The 26,810-nt window shown below is 44.1% G+C and overlaps 1 protein-coding gene across 5 annotated transcripts in view; it reads right to left on the bottom strand.

Moving 5' to 3' along the window:
* PNISR (PNN interacting serine and arginine rich protein) overlaps nt 1-19,130 on the bottom strand; it is a 33,958-nt gene extending 14,828 nt beyond the window's left edge. For 4 of the 5 annotated variants that reach the window (XR_012645079.1, XM_074990840.1, XM_074990842.1 and 1 more), the window contains exons 1-4: nt 19,014-19,130; nt 6,889-6,995; nt 3,396-3,581; nt 79-302 (exon numbers count right to left, since the gene is read on the bottom strand). Coding sequence is in view for 4 of the 5 variants with exons in the window: in XM_074990840.1 (XP_074846941.1) it covers nt 79-302; nt 3,396-3,581; nt 6,889-6,976 (498 nt within the window). In the remaining variant the exon portion in view is untranslated. The remainder of the gene's footprint in view (nt 1-78; nt 303-3,395; nt 3,582-6,888; nt 6,996-19,013) is intronic. The other variant, XM_074990841.1, reaches the window with a different exon arrangement.
* Nucleotides 19,131-26,810: the final 7,680 nt, after the last annotated feature.

The raw sequence follows: 26,810 nt of genomic DNA, 5'->3' as shown, positions 1-26,810 counted from the left end.
GCTAGATATTCTTAGAGGAACACTTCCACAGAAGGGACTCTGCACGTCTACAATAGTAAAGCAACAAATATGTTTCACCTGATAGTCAAACTGGTTCACTGGCCCCATTGCAAAGTTATCGGGTGGTCCCCCAAAGTTGTGATTGTTCTGGTTAAATATATGCCTGTTGTCAGAGGCAAATTCCCCACTATCCTGACTGTTACTGTCTTCAGATGGAGGAACAATTTCCATTGGACCTGGAGCTGGAGGCATCCACTGTTGATCTGGAGGTGGATGTGGAGGTTGGTGAGGCATTCCCCATTCTGTTCAGGATTTAGAATAAAATTCAGTATGATATTAACCGTGATACTTAGACAAACAATAAACATTCTCAACCTATCAATCATATGAAATGCCAAAAAACAAGACTTTCAGCTTTTCTCAAAGTCATGTAGGTATAAACTGACATATATTCATAGATTAGGGTTATGAGCAGCCATTATACCCATCTAGTCAGATATCCCTGAATTAATTCCTGCCTCAAATCCAAAAAATGTGGTTATACTATAGCATGCACTTCTTTTAGAAAGTCACCCAATTTTGATTTAAAAATCTACAGCAACAGAGAATCCACCACGACCTTAGGCAAATTTTCCTAGTCTGAATTTGTCTAGTTTCAACTTCTCGCAATGGGACCTAATTACGTTTTCGTCTGCTAAACAGCCCCCTAAAATCAAATTTCTGTTTCCAACATACATACCTACCAAGTCACCTCTCCACCTACTCTTTGGTATGTTAAACAGACGAATATCAGTCTGTAACTATCACCGTCTGAAATTCTTTAATCATTCTCATGACTTTTCTCTGAATCGTCTCCAGTTTGCAATACACTTCTGAAGTATGAACTCCAGAACTGGGCCTTTATTTCAATGGTGATTGGGTCAATACCAAACACAAAGGTAATCAACCTCTTTAATCAAGATTCCTATAGTATTTATGCATCTTTAAGAATGCAGTGGCCCTATACTGCACTGCAAGCTCATGTTCAGCTGATGATCCATCATACAACATGCCTTTTTCACAATTTCTACTTCCAAGGATAAACTCCCCCATCCTATCACTATGGTTTATATTCTTCATCTAGATATATGACTTTACATTTGGCTATAGTGAAATGTATACTGCTTGCTTGCATCTAGCTTACTCAGAGTCAGATTACCAATGGAAAAATTTACTATTCCACCAATCTTTGTGTGTTCTTCAAATGTCATCAGTAATCAGTAATGATTTTTTCCTGATCACTGACAGAAATATTAAATAGTGCAAAAATCCCTTTAGAGACCATTAGCAATACAGCCACTCAATAAGGATTTGACATTTGTATCTCAAGTTCTGTAAGTTCACTACACGATGCAGAAAATTAATCAGAACAAAATTACAAACAAACAAAGAAATCACCCCCACAACAGAAAACCTGTGGCAGCACAGAACTTGAATACCAGGGTGCCTGTAATACTAAAGTGCCTGTAAGACACATCTTTGTAATGTGAATCTGCTTGGGGTAATTTGGCCAGCCAATCCTGAAGACTGCCCTACTTACTACAGCTCACCTGGTTGCACTCTGGAAAGAAACGCTGCTTAGAGTCTCTGCACACATGCATACTGCAGCCATGCTTCCCTGGATATTTTGTATTCCAATTCACTGACTTAACCACAAAACCAGGCCTCTTCCTCTTTTACTGTACACTATGGCTACAGTTACATTAGCAAGTTCTGGCGGCAAAACCCCGGTTTTGTCAACAGAACTCATGGAGCATGCACACACAAAATGCCTGTATCTGGACACAACACAGCACGTTTGCTGGCAGTGTTCTACCTCAAAGCTTTGAGGCTTAACGCTGCTGTCGACAGACTCTCTTGACAAAAAAAGCTGTGTGGATGCTTGGGCAGAAGAGGGGCTTCTCTCAACAGACAGGGCATCCAAAACAACGGGCACTCCTGTCTGCTGTTTTTCCAGGTGCCTGTTTTCTCAAGGGAATGGCTAGGCAGTCTGGCTGCTTTGTTGGCAGAGGTGAGCGCTCTCCCAACTGGCTTTTGTGTGAGGCTGCATTCTGTCAACAGATGTTTTGTCGGGAAAACTCTCCTGACAGTGTCTTCTGCTGACAGAGTGCTGTAGTGTAACCTCAGCCTATGTAACTTCTACCTTTCAAAGCTTACCTTCTACTCCATTTTGTTAAGCACAGATATACACCACAAATTATGGTTCGGGATAGTCTATTTAAATTAAAGTTTCCATCTAATTCACATAGGCACATTTGTTAGTATACTAATGGAACTTATCTTTCAAACACAACTCAGTGCAAATTTTGGGATGATCTCTCCTCCTCCCTCGCACTTGTAAAATCAAATACAATTGACACTGGACCAATAAAACTATCTATGGGTTTAGAAACTAATTTCCTGACAAATTTCACATCACCGTTACGTTCTGCAGGTGTGATATCTCAGTATTTTAAAAAAATGCAAAAGAAAATGTTTGCAAAATAATTCTTAGGGGTAAAGCTGCTATTCTACTATTTTTATGCTTAAAAATCAGTGCTATTTTTAAATGAAACTTTCAGAACAAACAATTCCCTTGATAGGAATAAATATGTATGTTTCAGCTAGGAATTCAATTTTGATAAAATTATATGAATTGAAAGTAACTCATTTTATTTTAAAATGGTCACTTAATCTTAACTATTGGTGTTCCATGTGTGGTGCTTATAAATGGGTAGGGTAAGACCCAAAGAGAGCAGATAGCCTTAAAAAAACAACATACGTGCAACAGACGTATATTTCACAAAGAGATGTCCAATCATTTCTGGTCTCAAAGCTTTTATGCATTGAAAGACCACCACAGCAAGCATCTACCAGCTAAGTGCTAGACAGAACTTATTCCATAACCTCTCAAAATCTTTGCACAAAACAGACACTCTCTTCCTCAGAAGCACATTGTACCCTTCAGTGTTCCAGGTCCTACCAACATGGAAATAAGAAGGGAAACAAGTAACTGAATTCCATGGGGGAGAAAACTGAACACGTGCTCCCCCTCCTGTATTAAAATTCAAACACCAAAGCTAACAAAAACTGCTATATACACACACTAACTGGTGCCTATGAAAATTTTAGATTACTACTCGATAATGGAGTAAAATATTCATGATTGTGCACCTTACCATCCCTGAACCAGCTATTTGTTGAGTATAGACATAACACTGTCAGAAATGAGTGGATGAAATGCAGTAGGGAGGGTGACAAGCACAGAAAACAGAGAAACATGGCGTAATATAATACATATTCATAAACACCAAATAAAGAATTAAAATATGGGAGGAAATGGGGAGGGGAAAAAAAAACCCAAAAACCAAACAAACCTGGCTGCCACATTCTGTTGAAGTTGGGATCCCCCTGAAAATTATTATGGTTATTTGGACCAGACTCTATTCCAGAAATATCCTGTCCATTTGGCATCATTCCTTGTTGTTCCACCACATTCTGCTGCCCTGAGGCTTCCCGTTGGGCAATCCATGCCTGAGCTAATGCAGCCCAATCAATCTGACCTAAAACAAGTTCAGAATATGTTACCATTTCAGTATGAAACTTCCAAAATACAGTTCTACTGGTGAGCTATACCTATATTCCCTACAGCAGTGTCTCCCAAAGTGTGGTACGCATACCTCCGGTGGTCTGCGAAAGGATTTCAAAGGGTAAACAGTAAGAAATAAAATTACCGAAATTCAGAAGATAAGCACTGGGGGGAAGCGGTCTGATCTCTTGATGTGAATGAAGAATACAAAATCAAATTTTAAAAAAGGTGGTAACGCTGTAAATTCTATACTTAGTGAAGTTTAGTTTAAGAAAGATGTATGGGTAGAGAATATATTTTGTAGTGTGTTAAAATGATCTTTTATTTTCTCATAATGGTCTTGACTTCCCTAGTCCTTTTCCATTCCCTTTCCTTTTCTGCTCCTCACTTTTGCCTTGTCCACTCTCCCATAATGGTTTCTTAACTACTGTCTGTTCTGCTTTGAGACTGGACTCACGACTATTTGATTCCAAAATGTTTCTCCTACAATCCCTCCTTGCATTAAAGGAAGAGACCAGCAAAGGAACTGGAAACAACTGGAAGTTTAACAAGATAGAGTAGACAACAGGTATAATACACTTCTAAAAGTCTTCAAAGTGAGTAACTATACATTAATTACTCCTGATTTAAGTGATCTATGTTCGGATGTGTATAAACAAGAGCATAGAGTTCCATTTGCTAGTCATCTAGTTTAAATGCACAATTTTCATTTTCATGTTTACTGAAATACACAATTTTCACTTTGATGTATTTATTGTCACAAACTGTATTATTATTCTTATTTCATGTCTTATTTATAGAGAACATAATTTGAGTTTAATCCTAAAAATGTTCTGCATCCATATGTATTTTGAGTACTTCCAATCTTCCACAATTCCCATTTTTAAGTTTTAGTCCTGCAGAACACAAAGAAGAGTTACACTCATCCCTCGCTATATGAGCACAATTGGTTCCCAAATTTCTGCTCATAGGCAAAAACTCATAAGAGCGACACTAAATTCCCATTCACATACATGTAAAAGTCTTCAGTTGGTTCTAACTGCTTGTAACTTGACATGAACCAGTTGAGTTTAGGTACTTTTCTAATGTATTTGAAAAGTTTGGCACCAGAAATAGGATGTAGTATATGTATGTAGAGCAGGGATTCCCAACCTATGGGTTCCATTAAGATTTGTTAAAGGTCGCCAGCTGGGCAGTTCCCAGCTGCATGTGGCTGTTCAAGAAGTCATTTGCAGTTTCTTAACACTACTGCCTCAGGCAGATATCTATCAACAGAGACAGCTGCTGGAGACGGCAGCTATTTCTATCACTAGGAATAGCTATTACCTTATGCTTAGGTGCTGAAATCTTAACCCTTGAGTTAACTGGTTTTAGACTGTTACATGCTGGGAGCAGGAGGGCTGGGGGAGCTGTCCACCCTAGCACCCCCTGTGAAGAGGCTATGTGAGGGAAGAGGAGTGTCTAAGGCTGGGGGAGGTTTGGGGCTGCATGGGGGGTGTGGTTTGTAAGCCTAGGGGCAGTTTGGGGCTGCAGAGAGAGTCCAAGACTGGGGCTGCTGGGGGATGTAAGACTGGAGGCAGTGTGGGACTGCAGGGGGAGTCTAGTTTGGGGCTGCTGAGGGGTTCTAAAGTCTGGGGGCGGTTTGGGGCTGCTGTGGGAGGTGTTAAGGCTGGGGGCACTCTGAGACCGTAGAGGGCAGGGTGTGTTAAAACATGGCCAAGGGTGAGGGGTGTGGGGCAGGTGGGTAGGACTAATACAGTAAATCCTTGAGTTACCCGGGGGTTGTTCCTGCAACCCCTGCATAACTCGGATTTTCCTGTCAGGGGAGGGGAGCCAGGAACCACCAGGGCTGGTCAGTTTCCTGGCTCCCAGAGAGGCAGTAACTGGGACTAGGGGCAGGCTGGGTCCAGACTCCCCATGGCTTGCGCGGCCGGGAAACTGATCAGCTTCATGTTCCTGCCATTGCAGGGGAGGGAACCAAGCTAAGAGCCTTCTCCCTCTCTTCCCCCAGCCTCAGGGCTGTCAGACAAACACATGTCTGAGGGAAGGGGGAGAATGCTTTAGCCTCAGGGCTGCAGGTCTCCCTGCCCCCCACCTTCCCCCAGGCCAGGGCCCCTGCAACTGGCTCATATAACCAAGGGAAGTTCACTTATCTAGTGAACATAGGTGGGTATGTGTGCATCCCTCATTTTAGCAAATATTCGTAAGTACAGTGCTCGTTAAACGAGGGATGAGTGTACTTTTAAAAATCACAGAGTACCTTGCATCTGAAAAGCACTTTATAAATATTAATGAATTTAATGTCAATATTTAAGTAAGGCATCTGTAAGTTTTCATATTTTACATAAACAAAAGTACAGGCAAGTTCAGGGACTTGCTTGTGGTAAATGTCAGGTCTCCTGGTCTCTAGTACTCTGCATTTACCACAAGGCCATCTTTCCTCTCCCCTGTATCCCCGGTGTTATGCAATTTATCTTTACAATACTGGGGAAATAATCTGTTTGGGGCTATTAAACTTCTGGTGGATTACCACAGACCCAACCACGTATAAAGATACTGTCATAATAAGTATTAGACATCATAAAGGGCTTGGCTACACTTAAGCAGAGTAAAGATGTGTTCTCAAATGCAAGATTTATCATTAGTTAGCTTGGCCAAAAAATCAAGGACAAATATAGCAGAATAACTGTTGGGAGTAGATTATAGTCTGTCAATATTTTATGTGCTCAAGACAAATCAATGTACTTACTTGTGATGTGTATATTAAAAATCAATAGATTAAAAAACAAACAAAAAACCCAGTGTAAGCACCACTGTGACTAAGGACTTGTTTACACTTACTGGTAGAATTGATGCTCTGGAAATCAATCTCTTGGGAGCTGATTTAGCGGGCGTAGTAGGGATGTGCTAAATCAACTGCTGCTCATGCTCCCATCAACCCTGAAACTTCACAGGGTCGCAAGGAGTAAAGAAAGTTGATGGGTGAGTTTCTCCAGTCAATACCCAGCAGTGGGGATGCCAGGATATGTCGAACCAACTTGCATTGACTCCACATAGCTGGAGAGGCGTAACTTAGTTTGACGCTGGCCTGTATAATAGATCTGCCCTAAGAATTCTGTTGATCTATTTGTTCACAAGAACATCAGAAATACAATTTCCCAGTGGCTGGTATTAGAAAGGAGTAACCAAAATCATGCTATAATCCAAGGACAAAAATTCAGATCACAAAAAAAAACAATTAAAATTGTATTTTGCTAGCACAAATCTTATTATTCACTTACTTGGATCTTGCTGATGCTGGAAGGACTGCATCCACTGTTGCTGGTTCAAAGGCCATTGCTGCCAAGGCTGTCCACCTTGATCCCACATCTTTAGTTCTTTATATAGTCTATAGTCAATAAAAAGTGATTTTACGTTTGAAATTAACATATTTGAACCCACCGGACTATTGCACAGAGACATTTAACTCTTGAAAACCAGGCCGACAAAGCAACAGTAGTTTAGTATTTTTAGCTGGAGGAAAATGTTAACTGTTCAAAACCTCACCTTGAAAGGTATTAAAACAGCTGTGGACTGTTTATGCTCAACAGCACTGTACGAGTTCGGATAAACCAATATTCTTTACCAAAAGTGTTCATGAAGAATTTAATAAATTACAAAATGATATGGTATGAAGTTTCTTAATATAGAGTTACATGACAGTGGTCTACAAACATTTTAAAAAAAGTAAAAATTAATTTACAATTTCACATTTAAGAAGTTATTTTTATAACTAAACACATACTAGCCAACTGACAAACTTCCATATTCTTTTTGAAAAAAAAAAGGTTTTATTATGTAGACAGCATATCTTGTGGATAAAAGGTATTTCTTTATACATCCTACAAGCAATGCTGCTATCAATTTAGGATATACCTACACCAAATAGCATGCAGGCAGAACACAAGTCACTAGCATTTTGATCTGTAACTAAGATCCCCACTATTAGTTGAAAGATGGAAAAAGTTACATGTCATCGACACAATCCATACCTGATTTGCCAGTTAAGAAAGGAAAGAGAGGTTGGAGGCCTGTGTCCCCACAATATTGTACTTTGCATACAGCTGAACCAAACACTCATCGACACAAGCTAGATAGGATGGGTTTTGTTTTGTGCTTAAGTGGTGATGGATATTGGACAAGCATGGCAGAGAGTTAAGACCATGCGTTAAAGACAGAGACACAATATACAGGAAAGGGTAGAGACAGTACAGAAAGGAACAGTGGAGTGGACTGGAAAGAAAAAAGGGAAGACATTCAGCACAGCTTCCTATATTCCCCCACACTTTTGCCACTGAAAAACTGTCATGGCTCTATATATAGATGTAAAAGAAATCCAATTTGGGAATAATTCGAAGAAATTCATTCCCTGGGCAAAACAGGAAAGCGTGTCAAGTGTAAGGTGTGCAAGGAGATGCAGGACTTAGTTGCTTGGATGACACATCATATGGAAAACTGCTTAATGAGAGAAAACTAGGTGGATAAAGATGCAGATATGTTTAAGCAGATCATCTGATAGGTAATGTCACTTGTCAATACATCATTCTCTAAGGTTCTCTCTCTATCTTTTAATGTAAGTGTGATTTTACAAGTAAGTTCCCAAGCTGTTTGCTATTCTGGATGTTGTTTAAAAAAAAGTTCATTTTAGCTAATCCATATGGCTTGTTTAATTAGGTTTAGAATATATCACTCAAGTATACAGTACAGAAAGGTGCAGTTGCCACTATGTTTATATTACATTATTTTATATTACATAATGCATGCACTTTTTATGGAACACCATGGCAACAGACCATAATGGTGATGCCGTAAATCTATTCCCTATTTACTTCAGCATAATTCAGCTTTTCTAAGGGACCACCACTTTACATATGTTCTCTCAAAAAACAGGAGTGCCAGTGAGTCCAATTATCAAAGGGGTAGCCATGTTAGTCTATACCCACAAAAACAACAAGAAGTCCTGTGGCACCTTACAGAGTAACAGATTTATTGGAGCATTAACTTTCATGGGCAAAGACCCACTTCATTGTTTTCGTGAGTTCAATGGGACTCACTCCAAAATTAAGTGCACTCGAAGGCAGTGGTTCCCAACGTTTTCACTAGTATGGATACCCAATCACTCCCCCCAAAACCATTCATAGACCCGCAGATATTCCCCCAAACTATTTATGGACATGCACCTAAATCAATTCCAGTCACTATGTACGCTTCATTGAATGAAAAAGGAAACCACAATATAGATTCTGGAGAGCAATTAACATTATTGGACGATAACTAATTTAAAATAATTTAATTGATTGTAATGTTGAAATTTAAAACTTATTTTCTATTATAATTTTTATTTTTTTTTTTTATTTTTTTCACAGACCCTCTCCAATACCTTTCTCCATGGATCCACAAACCCCAGGTTGGGAACCAGTGCTATAAGCAGAGAGATTTAGCTTTTCTGGTAATGTGATTTAACTCAATGATTTTTTTTTTTGGTGATTTAAGTCAATTCACCCTGATTTAATACTATCTTCCCCTTTAAACATATTCTGAGAGGATTCTCCCTCTTGGGTCTCAACTTCCTACCATGAGCCCAATCTCATACAGCAGGCTCATCCCCCCCCCCCCCCAAAAAAAAAAAAGAAAATTATGTAATTTGTAATTTTGCTTCACAAAAGATAATCTCACGCCAATTTAATTCTAGTAAGATGATGCTCTCCAATCTTCAGAATGAGACTTTAGTCACAGGCCTGGTCTACTCGAAAGAGTTAGTTTGACATAAAGCAGCTTCTGTTGACCTAATCATGTAAGTGTCTAGAGTGGAACTCCCTCCAATGTAAGTCACCTTCTAGCTTAACCTACTTAACTTCACCTCCATGGGAGACACAGCATAGGTAAAGTAAGTTAGGACGACACACGGTCAGTACAGACAACACATTGCTTATATCGCCCGCTGGCTGACAATCCAGAACTCTGTCACCAGGGTAGACAGACCTGAGACCTGCTGCCTCCTCCCTGTGAGGGATGTGGAGCAGAGGAGGGAAGAGAAGAGCCACTGCCCACGTTCTCTTCCCCCGTCCTCAGTTCCTCACTGGGAGACAGCCAGGTTTGAGCTCTTCTTACACGTGCCTCACCCCCCACCGGAAACAGCTGTGGGGCTCCCATATGTCATCCCAGAAAACTGGGCTCATAACAAGAGCCTCAACCTTCATCTCAGGGCTGACATCCCAAAATATGAACCTGTTGTGGTACTCACAGCAGGCGCTCTTGCCTTATTCTCATGGGCTGAAATGCCCCTCTGTGAGCCACACATGCGCGTGCAGGTATATCCCCTACTACATTGCACAACCAAAGAGGAAATGAGAAATATCAGCAGCCTTGAAACTGACAGGAACGTTCATTTCACTGCTGATACGCTCTCTGCTGTAAAACTGAGCTCTAGCACAGCTCAGAGCCCAGGCACTCAGCTCTAGATTTTTAGAATAGCTCCTAGACTCCAGCTGTTAATTTGTAAAGTAGCCACCTCACATGGACAATCTGGACTGAAAAAGACCTCAGTTTTCTCTGAGGGGGATCGTTTCTACCCTGGGGATGATTCTGCACAACTGGAGAAATGACCCCTGCAAAATCCTTTTGCTTCCTTGCAGAAAATGGTTTTGTGGGGATGCAAAGTGAAGCTGCATCAGCTAGTGCTCACTTACCCATCCTGGCAGCTGGGGAAAGGTAAATCACTGGGGAGGAGAGTCTGGGGATGTCCTAGATAAACCAGGAACATCAGTCTCAGAGGGGCAGGGTACGGAAGGATGGAGTTCTCCCTTCCTCCCTCTTCCCTGAATGGAACAGCCAGGGCTGTGTTAGATCAAGCCCCAGAAACCTCCCCTAGTTGCAGGAAGCTCTGCACTTTAGGATGTGTCTGTTTGGGGCAGAGGGTGAGGCTCCATGGGCTCAAGACTCTGCAGTGAGGTGAGGTGAGGTGAGGGTCAGTGCACAGGGGTCCAAGTGTCAAAATAACACAAAATCAGTAACAGTATATTATTTCTGTAATTTATTTGAAAATTCTTGTCAGCAAATAACTGAAATGGTGGGATTATATTGTTATTTTGACAAATAAAATACACACTATCTTTAGAACAGTGTGTACAGAATATTTTATACACACACACACACACGTGTATATATATATATATATATATATATATATATATATATATATATATATGAGAATGACAGAATTTCAGTCCAGATCCTCTGTGTTGGGGTGGCTGCAGCAGAAATTCACCACTGGGAGACTATGGTCCTCAAGCCAGAATGGCTGGCCATGGGAGGATCTGGCGCAAAGGCCCAGTATTTTATAAGACCTGCCAATTCTGTGAAGCTGAAATATTTTAAGTTTCAAAGCTAGTAGTTAGTTAATTTGAAGCTGTTTTGTACCCATAACAGGCCATAAAGAATACCCAAACTTCATGGTGAAGAATAAAACCAGGACATGAAGACAGAGTTATTTTGTCTGCATATTCCTAAACAACATAAAATACACTGTTCTTGTGTTTTCCCATCATGATCCCCAATCAGTGTTCTTAAAAATAAATTTAAAAAATTGTTCTCAAAGAACTGATGAGTGTCTTTCCACATAAGAATACTGGAGAAAGACAGAGTCAAAGTTACAGAGACATGGGAAAAACATCTAGGAAATTAAGGTGCTAGGTGATGAGCTGATTCAAAACTGCATTACTAAGGTTAGTCAGATGCCTGTTAGGAACTCGGGCATACAAAAGATAAATGGTTAGGATCTTGTTTTGCTTGTATTTTCATATACTAACTGTAGGTAGAGCTCATCCGGATTGTATTTGGACAGATCCAAATCCACTTCTCACTAATGAAAAACCATAATGACAGTCAATAAAAGTTGTGGGAGGTACAAAAAGGTTTTTCCCTCACAAAGAGAAATGGTGGAACCCCTTTGAGAAAGAGAAAAGAAAAAAAAATGCGAGGGAAAATAAAATTCAGCATATAAACAGATTCTGGGAGCTTGAAGATGCTGAACATCCCACTGGCTGGCTGTATTCAAGTATTAACCAAGACACCTCCTCTCAAATAGAATGCTATTTCAGAGTGTCACTCAGGAAATGGGAAGAGGGCATGATTCTGATCTCATCAATACATACAATTTAAAAGGCATAACTGGGCATGAAAGGTTCAAGAAGAACTTGAATTTAGTATTTGCCTACCTGGAACAGGAAACCACCACACACAAACACAATATTGCAGTACAGTGCAGTACTCTCTCTCCTCCAGTGAACTCCATAATCAAGCATGATTTTAGTTAGCCAGATGACCACTTATCATGGGTGAGGCCAAGTTTCCAATGCTCCCGTAAAGTTTGTTTACAGACACCAATCCTGGCTGTCAGTGTTCTGTGGTGTTATTTAGCTGTGATTTACCCCCAAATGTTTCCTAAGAGTCCTGTTAGCAGCGGAAGTGTTGGTAACGTGCTAGAAAATACTGACCTCCCATCACCTGGCAAATTCTCTCATCCAGCAGCAGTCAGGTCCCCGAGGGTGCCAGATGAGAGAAGTTCAACCTGTAGTTTTATTTCTGGCTATTTCACCTAACAGTGATATTTGCAGTCTATCTTTTGTATTTCCTTGCTCTAGCATGCCAGGAATAAAAAAAATACCATTTTATCCGAGCGCAAAGAATCATCTTATCCCCCATGTTTTAAAAAGTGGAAGTCCAATCCTAGTGAGGTAAATAAGAAGGAACAGAAACAATGCCAAATTAAGTGTAAAAATGTAATAAGAAAAGCCAAAAAAGATTTTGAGGAGCCACGAGCCAAATACTCAAAGAGTAATAGGAAGTGGGGTCCCTAGATGATCGAGATATGAAAGGAGCAATCAAGGATGATAAAGGATTGCAGAGTGACTAAATGATTTCTTTGCTTCAGTCTTCACAGCTGAGGATGTCAGGGACATTCCCAAACCTGCACCTACTTTGTGGGTGATGAATATGAGGAACTGTCCTGGATTGAAGTGTCATTAGAGGAGGTTTTGGAACAAATAGAAAAACTTTACAGTAACAAATCACCGGGACCAGATGGCATTCACCCAAGGGTTCTGAAAGAACTCAAATGTGAAACTGTGAAATTAACTGTAATTTGTAACCTATCCTTTAAATTAGCTTCTGTACCCAACGATTGGAAGACAGCCAACATAAAGCCAATATTTAAAAGGGGCTCTAGAGGCAACCCTGGCAATTACAGACCAGTAACTGTAATGTCAGTGTTCGGGCAAGTCAGTCAAAACAATAGTAAAGAACAAAACTGTCCGACACGTGGAAGAACATAATTTGTTGGGCAAAAGTCAACATGGTTTCTGTAAAGGGAAATCACGTCTTACTAGTCTATAGAATTCTTTGAAGGGGTTAAACATGCAGACAAGGGGGATCCAGGAGATACAGTATACTTAGATTTCCAGAAAGCCTTTCAAAAAGCCCCTAACGAAAGGGTCTTGTGTAAATTACGTTGTCATGGGATAAGAGGAAGATCCTTTCATAGACTGAGAACTGGTTAAAAGACAGGAAACAAAGGGTAGGAATAAATGGCAAATTTTCTGAGCAGAGAAGGGTAACAAGTGGTGTTCCCCCAGGGGCAGTCCTAGGACCAATCCTATTCAACTTATTCATAAATGATCTAGAGAAAGGGGTAAGTAGTGAAGTGGTAAAGTTTGCAGATGGTACTAAACTGTTCAAAATAGTCAAGATGAAAGCAGACTGTGAAGAACTTCAAAAAGATCTCACCAAACTGACTGACTGGGCAATAAAATGGCAAATGAAATTTAATGTGGATAAGTGTAAAATAATACACACTGGAAAAAATAACCCCAAGTATGAATTCAATATGATGGGGGCTAATATAGCTACAACTAATCGGGAAAGAGATCTTCAGGTTATCGTGGATAGTTCTCTGAAAACATTCACACAGTGTGCAGCAGCAGTCAAAAGAGCAAATAGGATGTTATGAATTATTTAAAAAGGGGCAGAAAATAAGGCAAAGATGATTTTACTGCCCCTTTATAAAACTATGATTCGCCCACATCTTGAATACTGTGTACAGATGTGGTCTCCTCACCGGAAAAAAGGTATTTTTGCATCGTTCAGAAAAAGGCAACTAAAACAATTATGGATTTGGAACAGTCCCATATGAGGAGAGGTTAAAGAAACTGGGACTTTTCAGTTTAGAAAAGAGGAACCTGATGGGGGATATGATAGAGGTACATAAAATCATGAGCGGTGTGGAGAGGGTGAATAAACAAAAGTTATTTACTTGTTCCCATAACATAAGAACTAGAGGACACTAAATGAAATTAATGGGTAGCAGGTTTAAAACTAATAAAAGAAAGTTATTTTTCATACCGCGCACAGTCAACCTGTGGAACTCCTTGCCAGAGGAGACTGTGAAGGCTAGGACTATAAAAGACGAGGTTAGGTCCATAAAAGGCTGTTAAGCCAGGGCGTAGGAATGGTGTCCCTAGCCTCTGTTTGTCAGAGGCTGGAGATGGATGGCACAAGACAAATTGCTTGATCATTGTCTTCAGTCCACCCTCTCTGGGGCACCTGGCACTCGCCACTGTCAGCAGACAGGATGATGGGCTAGATAGACCTTTGGTCTGACCCAGTAATGGCCATTCTTATGTCCATGTCAGACCCGAAGACTGGAACCTATTACAAATCTATTAACAATCTAGTTACCAAAGGGGGAGCAAGAATCTAATTCTGTTTTCTTGCTATACACACAGCTACGTAAAAGAAAGGTACCTAATGAACTCAGATTACCTTTTTTCCAGAAGTGTATATTTATATGTATACACATATAAATACACATACATATAAATACAGTGTATATCTGTTATGCACAGCTTACCAATTAATAGGCTGTCACAAAATATAAATATATTATATATATATATATATATATAAATAATCTTGTGACATTCTCTGTAATGCTACTTCTGTAATACTGTGTGTTACTCTTTAAAATACTAGCCTAAACGTCCCACTCTGGTACAGCAGTGTTGTGACATTCCACCCACATACTAATATTGAAGCAGACACCCTTAAGAGAAACAACATTTTGTAGGACCTACTGTAGAACATGTAATGGCATATTCAGGTTCTTCCTGTGGTCCAATTATCCCCCAACAGACTTATGGCACAAAATCCAATTAGCATAATTTGAAAAGATACCGGTGCGTATACCCCAAAATGGCATCATGCTCTCTTTAGCCAAAGTCAAAAACAATGTGCATGATATCCTATATATAAATTTCCTAATTTGCATAAAACATGCATTTGTTCTGTTTGTCCACCCCCGGTGCCCCTACAATAGAATATTTTCTTGTAGATTTGTAATGTGCCCCCAAATATGCTATATACCTCAATAATAACAGATAAAACCACCAGTTTCCCTTACTTCATCTGGAGGGAAAAAAATGACCATTAAATATTCTAATATATTTTGCAGTCTTTAATATAAAAATGTTGCAAAGTGAGTTTGGACTGACTTATTTGAACTATCTTGGGTGTTATTCTGTTTCACTGAACCCATTTTTAATTGGCCAAATCAAAGAGAGTTAGCATATGGTACTGTTTGTAAGTTCTTGAAGTTATTTAATGCCCGGTTACTGTGAGATCTGCCTTTCGCTTACAATGGATGTATCAGAAAAGAATTATTTGTTTCAAATGCTGACTTCTGGCAGAATACAATCATTTTTGTTTTTCATAAGTCAAGAGCAAAAACTAATGCATTTTTATCTCACAGTTACTTATCAGTATGGCATTTACTGTTATGCTTAACTGTATTATGGAATTAGGTTTTAATATTTAAAATCTACTTTGACCATTCTTCTCAATGTGCTTTTGTCAAAACATGGATATAGGCCTTCCAAATATGTACTAAAGATTCAAAAAGAAGGCCAAATAAAAGTGGTACATGTGACTTTTTTAATACCTACAAGTCTTCAAAAACAAGCAATTTCTGACACAGATTTATATTACTGCCAACTGGAATGAAGCAAGCTGAAGAGAGGTAAATTTAACTGTAAAATAATTAAAAGCACCTGTACTGAAAGACTAATCAGAGGGGAAGAGACTTTAGTCTTCTTTTATTTCAAATTTACACTTGTATAATGAACTGAGCCAAAGGGAATTTTAAAAAACACCATAGCCAAAAAAGTGGGCAACTACACTGTCTTATATGCAAGTTTCTGATGCTTGGAAAGATCCAAGCTACCACATCCTGCCATATGTTAGTCTTCACCTGTTTGTGATCATGTAACCTCACAAATCTGTGATTAATGTAAGACACATACCAAATCTGTTTTAAAACTACCTTTATACATAATATTACATTGATATAACAGTTGCTGCTACCGGACTTATATTTACATGCAACAATTATTTTAAAAATCACAGTCAAAATTCTACTAAATTTAGAAATCGTTCATGAAAAAACTGATGGGTACACAAAGAAATGAAATCAAGTCACCCCAACTTACAGGACTAGCATTGAATTTTTCAACTGATTGGCTAATATGTTGTGTCTCTGAACAGTACTATGAGCTTACATTGGACTATAACATCCTTCTTGAAGGGACTCTTGCAATTTATTCATTTCTCAGGTCAATAAAACCCAGCAAAAGACCCCACTGCAAAGTGTAACTTGTTGTCAATGCCAAACGTCTGAATCCATACCTGATTTGCCAGTTAAGAAAGGAGAGAGAGGTTGGAGGCCTGTGTCCCCACAATATTGTACTTTGCATACAGCTGAACCAAACCAAAGGCCTAACCTGCTTGAGACTCCCTTTCCTGGAGGGATTCATTTTAAAGCAAGAACGTGCTAGACTCGTCCGCATCCTGAGGAGAAAGGTCTTATTGTGTGTTCCAGAGCTGTAACAGAGGAGCTTATATTCCCCCAAATTAGACTGTTAGGAGTTTTAGATAGAAGAGGTGTTACATAATTAATGGTCCTAACATCATGACCTTATTTACAGCAAGTAGTATTTACTGTAAACCCTTATAATGAGGTGTTATAAGAAAGCACATATAAACTACAGAATAAATGTGAAAAATAGCATTACATTCCCAGACATGATAAAACTGTACAAGTTGGAGGTACATATAGGGATGTGGGGCATGGGTGGGAGTTTAGGAAAGATGCTAAAGGTGGGGCATAGGATGTTCAGTATGCCAGATCCAGGATATGCTCTCATAGGGTGACTCCATGTACCTGCTGTTCCTGTCATGCCTCCATCTCTGCCAACGCAACTCTGCGTGCTGCCTCTGCTCATACACAGAAATCGGAGAGGGATGGGAACAGCACACAGAGCTGCCTGGACACATTTTTGCCAGGAACAGCAGGTATGGGGAGCCCATGCAACGTGAACGTCCCCCAGATCTGGCACGGCAAACAACTTACAGGCTTGGGGCACTGGGAGTGTGCTATATAAAAATAAGACAGGCAACATAAAAATAATGGGTCACTAAAAGAAGTGTATTATGTCAAAAATGTCCATTACATAAGGCTTTACTGCACTCATATAAGCAGACCCACTCGGGGCAAATTCATGTGTAAGTATGAGACTCTCAACAGGAGTAAAGACTGAAACTTTGAGCTCTGATTAGGAAGGTGTTTAGAAATGTCCCAACTCTGCTGAGCAGTTCAACTAATTATACGTATTTTGTAAATGATAACATTGGTAATGCTGTTCCTTAGCCTCTCAGTAGAATGATCCTTGGACATGTATGTTGCATTGTGTCTAAATTTCATATAAACTTTTACAAAACTCTAATTGTATTGCAAAAAAAAAAAAAAAGAGTCCTACATATTCACATGCTGATAATTAGTGCACAGAATCAGCATGTTGAATACTAACAGAGAGAAAGCCGTGCTAGTCTATATACTATCAAAACAAAAAAGCAGTCCAGAAGCACTTTAAAGACTAACAGAATAATTTATTAAGTGATGAGCTTTCATTGGACCGACCCACTTCCTCAGATCACAGCCATACCAGAACAGACTCAATATTTAAGGCACAGAAAACCAAAAATAGTAATCAAGGTGACAAAACAGAAAAATATTATCAAGGTGAGCAAATCAGAGTAGAGGAGCAGAAGGGGCATGGGGAGTCAAGAATTAGATTAAGCCCCGTGTGCAAACAACCCCTATAATGACCTAAAAAAATTGCCATCCCTGTTCAAACCACGTGTTAATGTGTCAAAGTTAAATATAAAAGAGAGTTCAGCAGCCTCTGTTTCCAAAGTAGTGTGAAAGTTCCTCCTCAGTAAGATCCAAACCTTCAGGTCATTAACAGAATGGCCCACTCCATTAAAATGCTGGATGACCAGTTTGTGGATCAGGAGTGTTTTTATGTCTGTTTTGTGCCCATTAACTCTTTGTCTAAGAGAGTTTGAAGTCTGTCCAATATACAAAGCCTCTGGGCATTGTTGGCACATGATGGCATACATGATGTTAGCTGATGAACATGAGAATGTGCCCGTGATTCTGTGAATAACCTGGTTAGGTCTAGAGATGGTATCTCAGCATGGAGTCTGTTGCCAACAAGTATTACATTGTTAACAGCAGAAGAATCTTTAAGTTCAAAGAAAAGATGTTTCCGTGTTTTTCCATCACATGGACCATGAACCGATCCCTGTTGCCATTCACTACCTTGCCTAAGCTACAAACCCTATAGCACAAGTGCCTAAACACAGAGCACTTCAGGCAGATACAAATCCAACAAGTAAGCAGGATGCCTCAGCTGGGATTCAGAAGCCATTTAATGGCACTGTGACAGGTGAAGTCCCAAAAGCTAAGCAGCCCTGGGCATGAGAGATACGTCTCCCCCTCCCAGCGGGACCAGAGGCACATGGCAGAGACCTCAACAAAGAGCTTCTCTTCCCGCTCCAGCAGCAGCGTGGGCCACACGCTCCAAGCCAACAGGTTCTGCCCGGGCCGGCCACTCGCGCATGCGCATTACGGGATAACGAGACCGGGCTCCATCCCTCGAGTAGCCCACCAAAAGCGCAGCGCATGCGCGCCGCCAGAAAGGGGGACCCTCGGCTGTACCCCAGCTGCCCCGCGCGGCGCATGCGCAAGAGCCAACCGCCACAGGGGTGGGGGATGCTTTCCCTCATCAGGAAAGTAAACCTGCCCCCGGGACGGAGGGAGCCTCGCCCGGCCCTCCCCTCCCTCTCACACAGCGAGCAGCTCGGACAACAGCGCCGAGCGCCTGCCAGCCCCGTCCCCCTCGGCTCCGAGGAGCAGCAGTGCCAGGCGCTGCAGTCCCTGGTCGCCACTTTGAGCGTTGCCCGCCCCGCTACTTACGCGCACCCCCTCTTTCCCCCCGCCGGTCACAAGCGGCGCCGCTTCGTCTCCGCTACCGCCGATTCCTACCCCTTTACTCCTCGTCTTCACGAACAAGACAACATGGCGCCGGCTGGCGTTCACCCGGTAGTGAAAAGTGCGTCACTGGGCGGCTGACCCCTTGCGGAGCAGAGCGAACGCTCTCGGCCGCCATCTTTAATGTGGGCAATAGATTTGCCGGCGACGCCTCAGCAACGGTCCTCTTTCCTGAGGGGACGCGCGCTGCAGGCATCTTTCGCAAGGACAAGAGCCAAGCTTCCGCGGCCGCCATCTTTAGCGAGGGCGGCTGCCCAGCTCTCACTGAACCGCTTCGGTCGGGGAAGTCCCTGCGGCTTCAGCAGCCACTACGGCTACAGCGCGGCGCCGCTGGGCCCCGGGAGGTACCTCGGGCTCAGATAGGCCGCGGCGGTCTGCCGCCAACCTTCCGAGTCTCACCCTCCCCCGCTCCCGCACGCTGCTTTCCCGCCCGTCAGGGCGCCCCCCCATGGCTGCTGGCTGGGGTACGGGTGGCGAGCAGCACCCCCGGCTTGCCGTGGTTGCCAGCGTATCCAGCTTTTCCAGTGGCTCTCAGCAGCGCCCAATCCGCATTGACATCGCTCACAGTCCAGCTCCCCGCACTGCCACGACGCACGCCCTGCTCCTGGCAACTCTCCACACCGTGACTGACACCGTATGCTCCTCCACAGCAGCCAAACTGCTGCTCTCCCAGCAGCCCCTTCAACCCTCCCTGCTACAACACAGCCCTTACCCTGCCACAAAGTGTACCAGCCCCTCTCCCCTAACCCTCATCCACTCCAAGCCAACCTTCCTTCTACTCCATACCAGCCCCTCTTCCTCACCTGTACTTACAGACCCCTCTCCTGACGCACACCTCACAGAGCTGGAAGGGACCTCAGGAGGTCAAGTCCAGTCCCCTGCACTCCAGGCAGGACCAGTCACCATCCCCCTGCCTTTATTTATTTATTTGCTCCCCCCATCCCTAAATGGCCCCCTCAATGATTGAACTCACAACCCTGGGTTTAGCAGACCAATGCTCACCACAATTCACTGTTCTCTACATACACATTCCCACCCCATCCATATACTTTTCTGCAGAAACACATTTGTCTCATTCCACTCTCTCCCCAGACCTCTTGCTACATCCTGTACTCTTCTCTACACAGGAACACATCCCTACACCCATTCACCACAACTCTCTCTCTCTCTCATGCTCACACACACACACACACACTAAATGCCCACTCACTCTTGTCACAACCCATTCAGTGGTTTAAGCATTGGTCTGCTAAACCCAGGGTTGTGAGCTCAGTCTTTGAGGAGGCCATTTAGGGATCTGGGGCAAAAAGATTTTTTTTAAAAAAATCCCTGAGGGATGGGGCTTGGTCCTGCCAAGAGGGCAGGGAACTGGACTCAATGACCTCCTAAGGTCCCTTCCAGTTCTGTAAGATGTGTGTGTGATGTGTATCTCCATAGCTAATCTTTTGTCACAACCTCTACCTTTCCTCTTATCCCCTCCACTGTATCTTACTGATGAACTGACCAGTTTCAAGATAAAGTATGTACAGAAATGAGGGATCTAAATTTTCTGTTATTCTGTGAAGCTGTAGGTTGTGATAAGTCCTGTTCTTCTCCAGCAGTGCAACATTAGAAGCCAAATACAACATGGAGAATGCACAGAAGGAATGACATACCTGTACTTCCTGGCAAACTTTTTTTTGTCACATATTCCTGCATTGAACTATAACATTGTTACAGTTAACAACGAAATATGGTAACAAGTACATTAACTGATGACCATCCTTCAGGGGGCTATTGAGAGGAGCTCTTACCCTGACCAGAGGCCTGCAGGGCATGCTTTTGTTCCTACCTTACCCCACTGCCTGTGGGGCCTATCATAAAACTGTAAGAGAGGTTGAGGCTTAAAGGATTTCCTCTGTAGGGCTGGTGTATGGATACTCAGTGATTTGAGGGTTGCCTGTGAGTCCTTAGGATTTTGCAGCCTGGAATCAGTTCTGCCATCAAATAGTCAAAGGTAAGGTCTTGTATTCTGGACTTCAGTTGGGAGTCCAGAGACTTGCAACTGTGAGCTGAGCACCATGATGATGGCACAAACCATGGTTCTTCCACAGAATTGGCTGAGTCCAAACTATCCTCACCTTGCTTTCCTCTAGAACCACCGTGAATTCCTGGCTGGCCTCAAATGGAAACGGTTCTTGGAAACTGGAGAGCAAGTTCCAGGAATTATACATGTAGTAGCTCAGGACTACCTACTAGTTCTAGATTCAAAGCTGGATGCCCCAGTTGCGTATACTTGGGAACCCACTACTCCTCCTGTCCATGTTCATCCACTCACTGCTACGTGCACCTCCCACATCCTGGTAAAACACCCTCCCTGCCCTGGGGGTGCCAACTTTCCTGAATAGGATGGTTCAGACCCATTGCAGCAGTTGGCAATCTCATCCCCCACAGCCTTGCCTGTCCCCAGTGGAGTAATGACTCCCCCAACAGGGTGAGGGGGTGCTGATGCCAGGCTGTGTAGGGCACCAGCACTGCTAGGGATGACCCTGAAATGACAGGTGCAGTCACACACCCCAGTCTGAAGTAATAATAACTCAAAATACATAGTTTTCAGTATCCACACTATAAAACTTGTTCCAGCATCATTGGAAGCACATCTCCTTTTAGGCTGCTCAGCCATATGCTGATTCTTTTGGGTTTCAAAATGCATCAGTTGCAACCTCATGATACAACACAAAGGGTAAGATAGGTGGAAAAAGACGGCAGAATAAGTTTTGACAAAACAAAAAAACAGTCATGCAGCACTTTAAAGACTAACAAAATTATTACGTGATGAGCTTTCATGGGACAGACCCACTTCTTAAGATCTGGAAATTCTGGTGAAAGTAAACTGGCACAATGAGAATTTAAAAGAAAGATAGAAAGAACAAAATGATAAATGTAAGCATCCCTTCGAAAGGGCAAAAATCAAAAGAGGGCAGTTGAAAGTACAACTTTTGAAAGGGAACGACTGCACATTACAAGCAGATCAACCCGTCAATCCGCCCTCTCAAAGGGCCACTGCATTCTTTCGAAAAGGTGTGTCCACACAGCTCCAAGCACTCTCTTGAAAGAAGGGGGCAGGAAATGCTGAGGACAGAGTCCCATGGACAACAAGCCCTTCCAGGGCTGCAGGCAGCCACTTCCTTTAAAGGTCCCTCCCTCCACTCTGAATGAGCTGAGTGCTGCTCAGCTGTCACCAGCCAAGCTGAGACCACTTGTGCCCAAGGATGGAGTCCCAGCAGCAGCTCCTGGATGAGAACACCCTCATCCTGGAGACCCTACTGGCCATGCTCTGCACTGTCACTGCAGCTGCCCCCAAGCTACTTGGGTGGCTGAGCAGACCCTTTAAGGCCATGGGGGACCTCCTGCCCAGGACACCGCTGGTACCCCCGTCTGGGTACCCTGACTGGTAGAAGCACCTGGTGCTGGGGGAGTGGGATGATGATTGATGGCCCAGAAACTTCTGCATGTCCAGGCAGATCTTTGATGACATCTGCCATTGGCTTGCCCCTGCACTCCAGCACCAGTACACCTGCATGTGGCCCACTCTCACCCTGGAGAAGTGGGTTGCAATCACCATCTGGAAGTTGGCCATCCCGGACTCCTACTCCTCCTTGGAACACCAGTTCAAGGTGGGCAAGGCCACCGTTGGGGCTGTACTTATGAAGGTAAGCCAGGCCTGAGTCACATGCCCCCCATGGGGGTAGTCAGGACAAGGGGAACCCTCAGCTGCAGGGGGCCACAGGGGGTAGGCAGGGGGAGGGGGCCATGGATGGCCCACCACACCCTTACAAGCGTGCATGTCCCCCTCCTCTCCGTGTAGGTCATCCGAGCCATCAACGTGATGCTGCTGCACAGGGTTATCTGCCTAGGAGATCTGGACGATGCCATAATGGGCTTCGCTGACCTGGGCTTCCCAAACTCCTTTGGCACTCTGGATGGCATGCATATCCCCATATGCACCCTGGCATACAGCACTGGCCAGTATGTCAACAGAAAGGGCTACCATTCAGTGATCCTCCAGGCCCTGGTGGACTCTGGAGGCCAGTTCACTGACATATACGTGGGCTGGGCTGGCCGCTCCCACAATGCCCATGTCTTCCTGAACTGGGCTCTGCCAGCGCCTGGGGGCCATCACCTTCATCCTACAGTGGGAGATCCCAGTAGTGGGGAGGGATGTCACCATTCCACTCTGCATGATGGTAGATGCGGCCTACTTCTTACAGCCACGGCTCATGCAGCCGTACCCAAGCCACATCAACCCCACCTCGCAGGCATTCAATGTCGTGGAGTGGACCTTCGGGCACCTTAAGGGGTGGTAAATGTGCCTCCTCATGAGGTTGGAGGTTAGGGTCCTTAAGGTGCCCCAGGTGGTGGGTGCTTCCCGTGCCCTCCACAACATTGTGGAGGCAAGGGGGACACATGTCTGGGGCTGGACAGCAGGGCCACCGCCCCCATCTGCCAGGCCCACAAGCACGACCTGTGAATCAGGAAGGCCCTCAGGCAGGGCTTTGCAGCTGGCATCCTGTGACCCACATCCACACCGATCCCCCCATGCACATCTGCCCCCATCATCCCTGCCACCACCACCATCACCATCCCCATCCCTCCCCGAAGAGCACGGCACACTGGAGTGTAAGCCAATTAAACCATACATCAACTCTACTGAAATGCTCAGTGTTAAAATATGTATGGGGGAGGAAATAATGGCATACTGGTTGAGGGGTGGGAGGGCTCGTAACCTGGAAGGGGGCAGGAGGGCTCAATCAATGGCTAGGGTGGTAGGCTGCAAGCCCATCTGCTGTGGGATCTCCTGCGCGCCCCCCCCCCCCACAGGGCGTGTGGTCCTTGGTGGAGCAGGGAGTGGGTGGGGAGCACTGGCAGGTAAGGCCATGGGCGGGGCTTGGTGGGGGGGACGGCAGCATCTCAGCAGGGGGTTGAGGAGACAGGCCACATTGGCCACATGCTCCCACAGGATGCTGCCGATGCCCTCCAGGGTAGTGAGCAACCTGTCCCAGGCTGCCCTCTGCCACTTCAGCTCAACCTTGGGGAGCTGAAGGTGCCACTCAGCAACCTCAGTCTGCTGGCAGCTGGCCAGGTCCTCCTCTGCCCCTTGAGGAGTCCTCCAGCCACAGCCCCAACAGCATGCCGCATGGGCTGGGGCCTGAGCACCCTCTGTGTCCACGGGAGGTTGCTCTCCAGGACTATGGATAATGCGGTGCTCTCTGGCCCTCAGATGGTGTAGCTGTATGGAGAGGAGGACAGCATGTCGGTATCATATTATGGCCCAGGGGAGCATGATTGTGGGGCAGCATCTCCCCCTTGGGGCACCTGACTCCCCTTCTGGGGCTGGCATCCCTTCCAACAGTGCAGCAGCCCGAAGCCATCATGGATAGTTGGGGATTCCCAGCCCATGCAGAGTGGTCCCTGGGTGCTGCCCAGACCCAAGTACTCACCACCTCGCGTGCAGCTCAGGACAGTGTTTACCAGGGCGGGTGCTGGTCATCGCTGATGGGCCAGCACAGGGTGCTATGTATCATGCTAGGCTGGGAAGTGTGCGTCCCAGGATCACTGGTCCTGTGCGCAGATGGCTGGCTGGTGTGTCAACCCTACCCCATGCACTGGGTACATGCCCCACGATGTAAGTACTTGAGGGTCCCTCAACAACATTCAGGGATGCCCAGGTCCTGGTTGCCTGGCTGGACGACCAGGAGGGAATGTAGATTGTCAGGTCCCTGTCCTTGCTCAACCACTCGGTGGTCATGTTGGCCTCCTGGGTCCCTAGTCCAGGCTGCTCCTCTGCTTCTGACTGCAGCTTGTCTGCTGGGATTTTGAGGACCTCCAGGGGGTGGGGAGCTATCCCGAGGACCCATAGTGCCCCGGAGCTCCAGGAAATAGGGGCAGGTAGCCAGTGCTGCCCCGGAGCAGCCAGCCTGGTCCTGGGCCCAGGCATAGCCCTGCCACAGTTCTTTAACTTTTGACTGTACTTGCTCAGCAGTATGCTCTGGCTGGCCCCTCATGTGGAGGCACGGGGCCAGGTGGGCGAATGTGGTGGCATTTTGCCACTTCATGGAGGACCTCCTCTTTCCGTAAGCCAATGAGGTCCCTCAGCTCCCACTTGGTCCTTTTCTTCTTGCTCCCAGGACCTGGAAGCCTGCGGCTCCTGTGGGGGCTGGCTGCTGGCCAGGGCTCACCTCTTGTGCTCTGGGAGTGTTCTGAGGGCGTGCTGTGGAAGCGTGTCCTGCAGCTGCTCCTAGTGCAGTCTCAGCTTCTTGCCACGGGGTTGCTGCACCTGTGCTGCTTTAAGGGTGGCCAGATGCAGGGACCATAAACCCCGCTGCTGCAGGCTGGAGTGGCTCCACCCTCCAGTTGACTGGTGCTATGACAGACTCTTCTTTCGAAAGTGTGTGCTGTGCAGCATCTACGTGTACCCTTTTGAAAAACTATTTTGAAAGGAGACGCTCTTCCCGGTCCAGGATCAGGGTTCAGATTTCAACTTCTGTGCAGCATTCCTTTGATTTTCTTTTGAAAGAACATGTTACATGTGTAGATGCTCCTCCCATTCTTTCAACAGAGGGCTGGATATTTTGACGTTTTTTGTGCACAGCTTCTTTGCTTTAGGATGCAGATTTTCAGGTCTTTAATGCTCTCACGTACTCCACTGAAATGTTCACCGACAGGTTTACGTGCATTCAAATTTCTGATGTCTGATTTGTGTCCATTCATTCTTTGGTGAAGTGATTGTCCATTCTGTCCAATATACATAGCAGGGGGCATTGTTGCCACATGATGGCATATATTACATTAGTGGAGGAATAGGATTATGAGCCCCGATCATGTAACTGACATCATTAGGTCCAGTGATGGTGTCTCCAGTGTAAATATGTGGACAAAGTTGGCAACAGGGTTTGTTGCAGGGTAACGTTTCAGGATTAATATTTCTGTGGTATGGTGTGAGCTTGCTAATGAGAATTTCCTGAGGTTAGATGGTTGTCTGTAGGAAAGCACAGGCCTCCTATCCAGGGCTGCTGGGACTGTAGCATTACATTCCAGTATAGGTTGTAGATTGTCGATAATGTACCCACTCCTTCTGTCCTAAGAAGCTGATTTGTCAGTTTTCATTTAATTTTTTTTCTATCTGTTAAATTCTCATCATGCCAGTTTACTTTGACCAGAATTTCCAGATCTGAAGAAGTGGGTCTGTCCCACAAAAGCTTATCACCTAATAAATTATTTTGTTAATCTCTGAAGTGCTACATGACTACTTTTTGCTGGGCTTTTTTCTTGGACAGATGGTAAGTTAAAGAAGCCCTTACAAGGAGATCAAAGCCTCCTTAGCACAGATCCCAGGATCCGATCAGTTCCCTGCTACAAACCCAGGCAGGAGAGCCCCACCTCAGTATACACTAGACCCCACCCAAGCCTCCTAGGGGGAAGTGGCTGACACGGAAGACCGAGACCAAGGACAGGGCGGTAATAGTTTGTTAGTTTGTTATTCTTAATAGTGTATTTTCAATAAACTAGTTACTTTGTTTTTATCTAACTATATTAAACTATAACGTTTACAAACTTACTATAAGCATTGTTGCAGTCGTTCCTGGATGAAGATATAATTTTTATTTTCCCGGAAGGTAAAAATTATTAGTTATTAGAAAGGGTACGGTAGAAAAGGGCAAGCGTTTTTTAAATCCGTCGACT

The sequence above is a fragment of the Carettochelys insculpta genome, chromosome 3 (assembly GCF_033958435.1).
Source record: "Carettochelys insculpta isolate YL-2023 chromosome 3, ASM3395843v1, whole genome shotgun sequence".
Taxonomy (NCBI): Eukaryota; Metazoa; Chordata; order Testudines; family Carettochelyidae; genus Carettochelys; species Carettochelys insculpta.
This window is presented reverse-complemented; position numbering and strand designations above follow the sequence as displayed.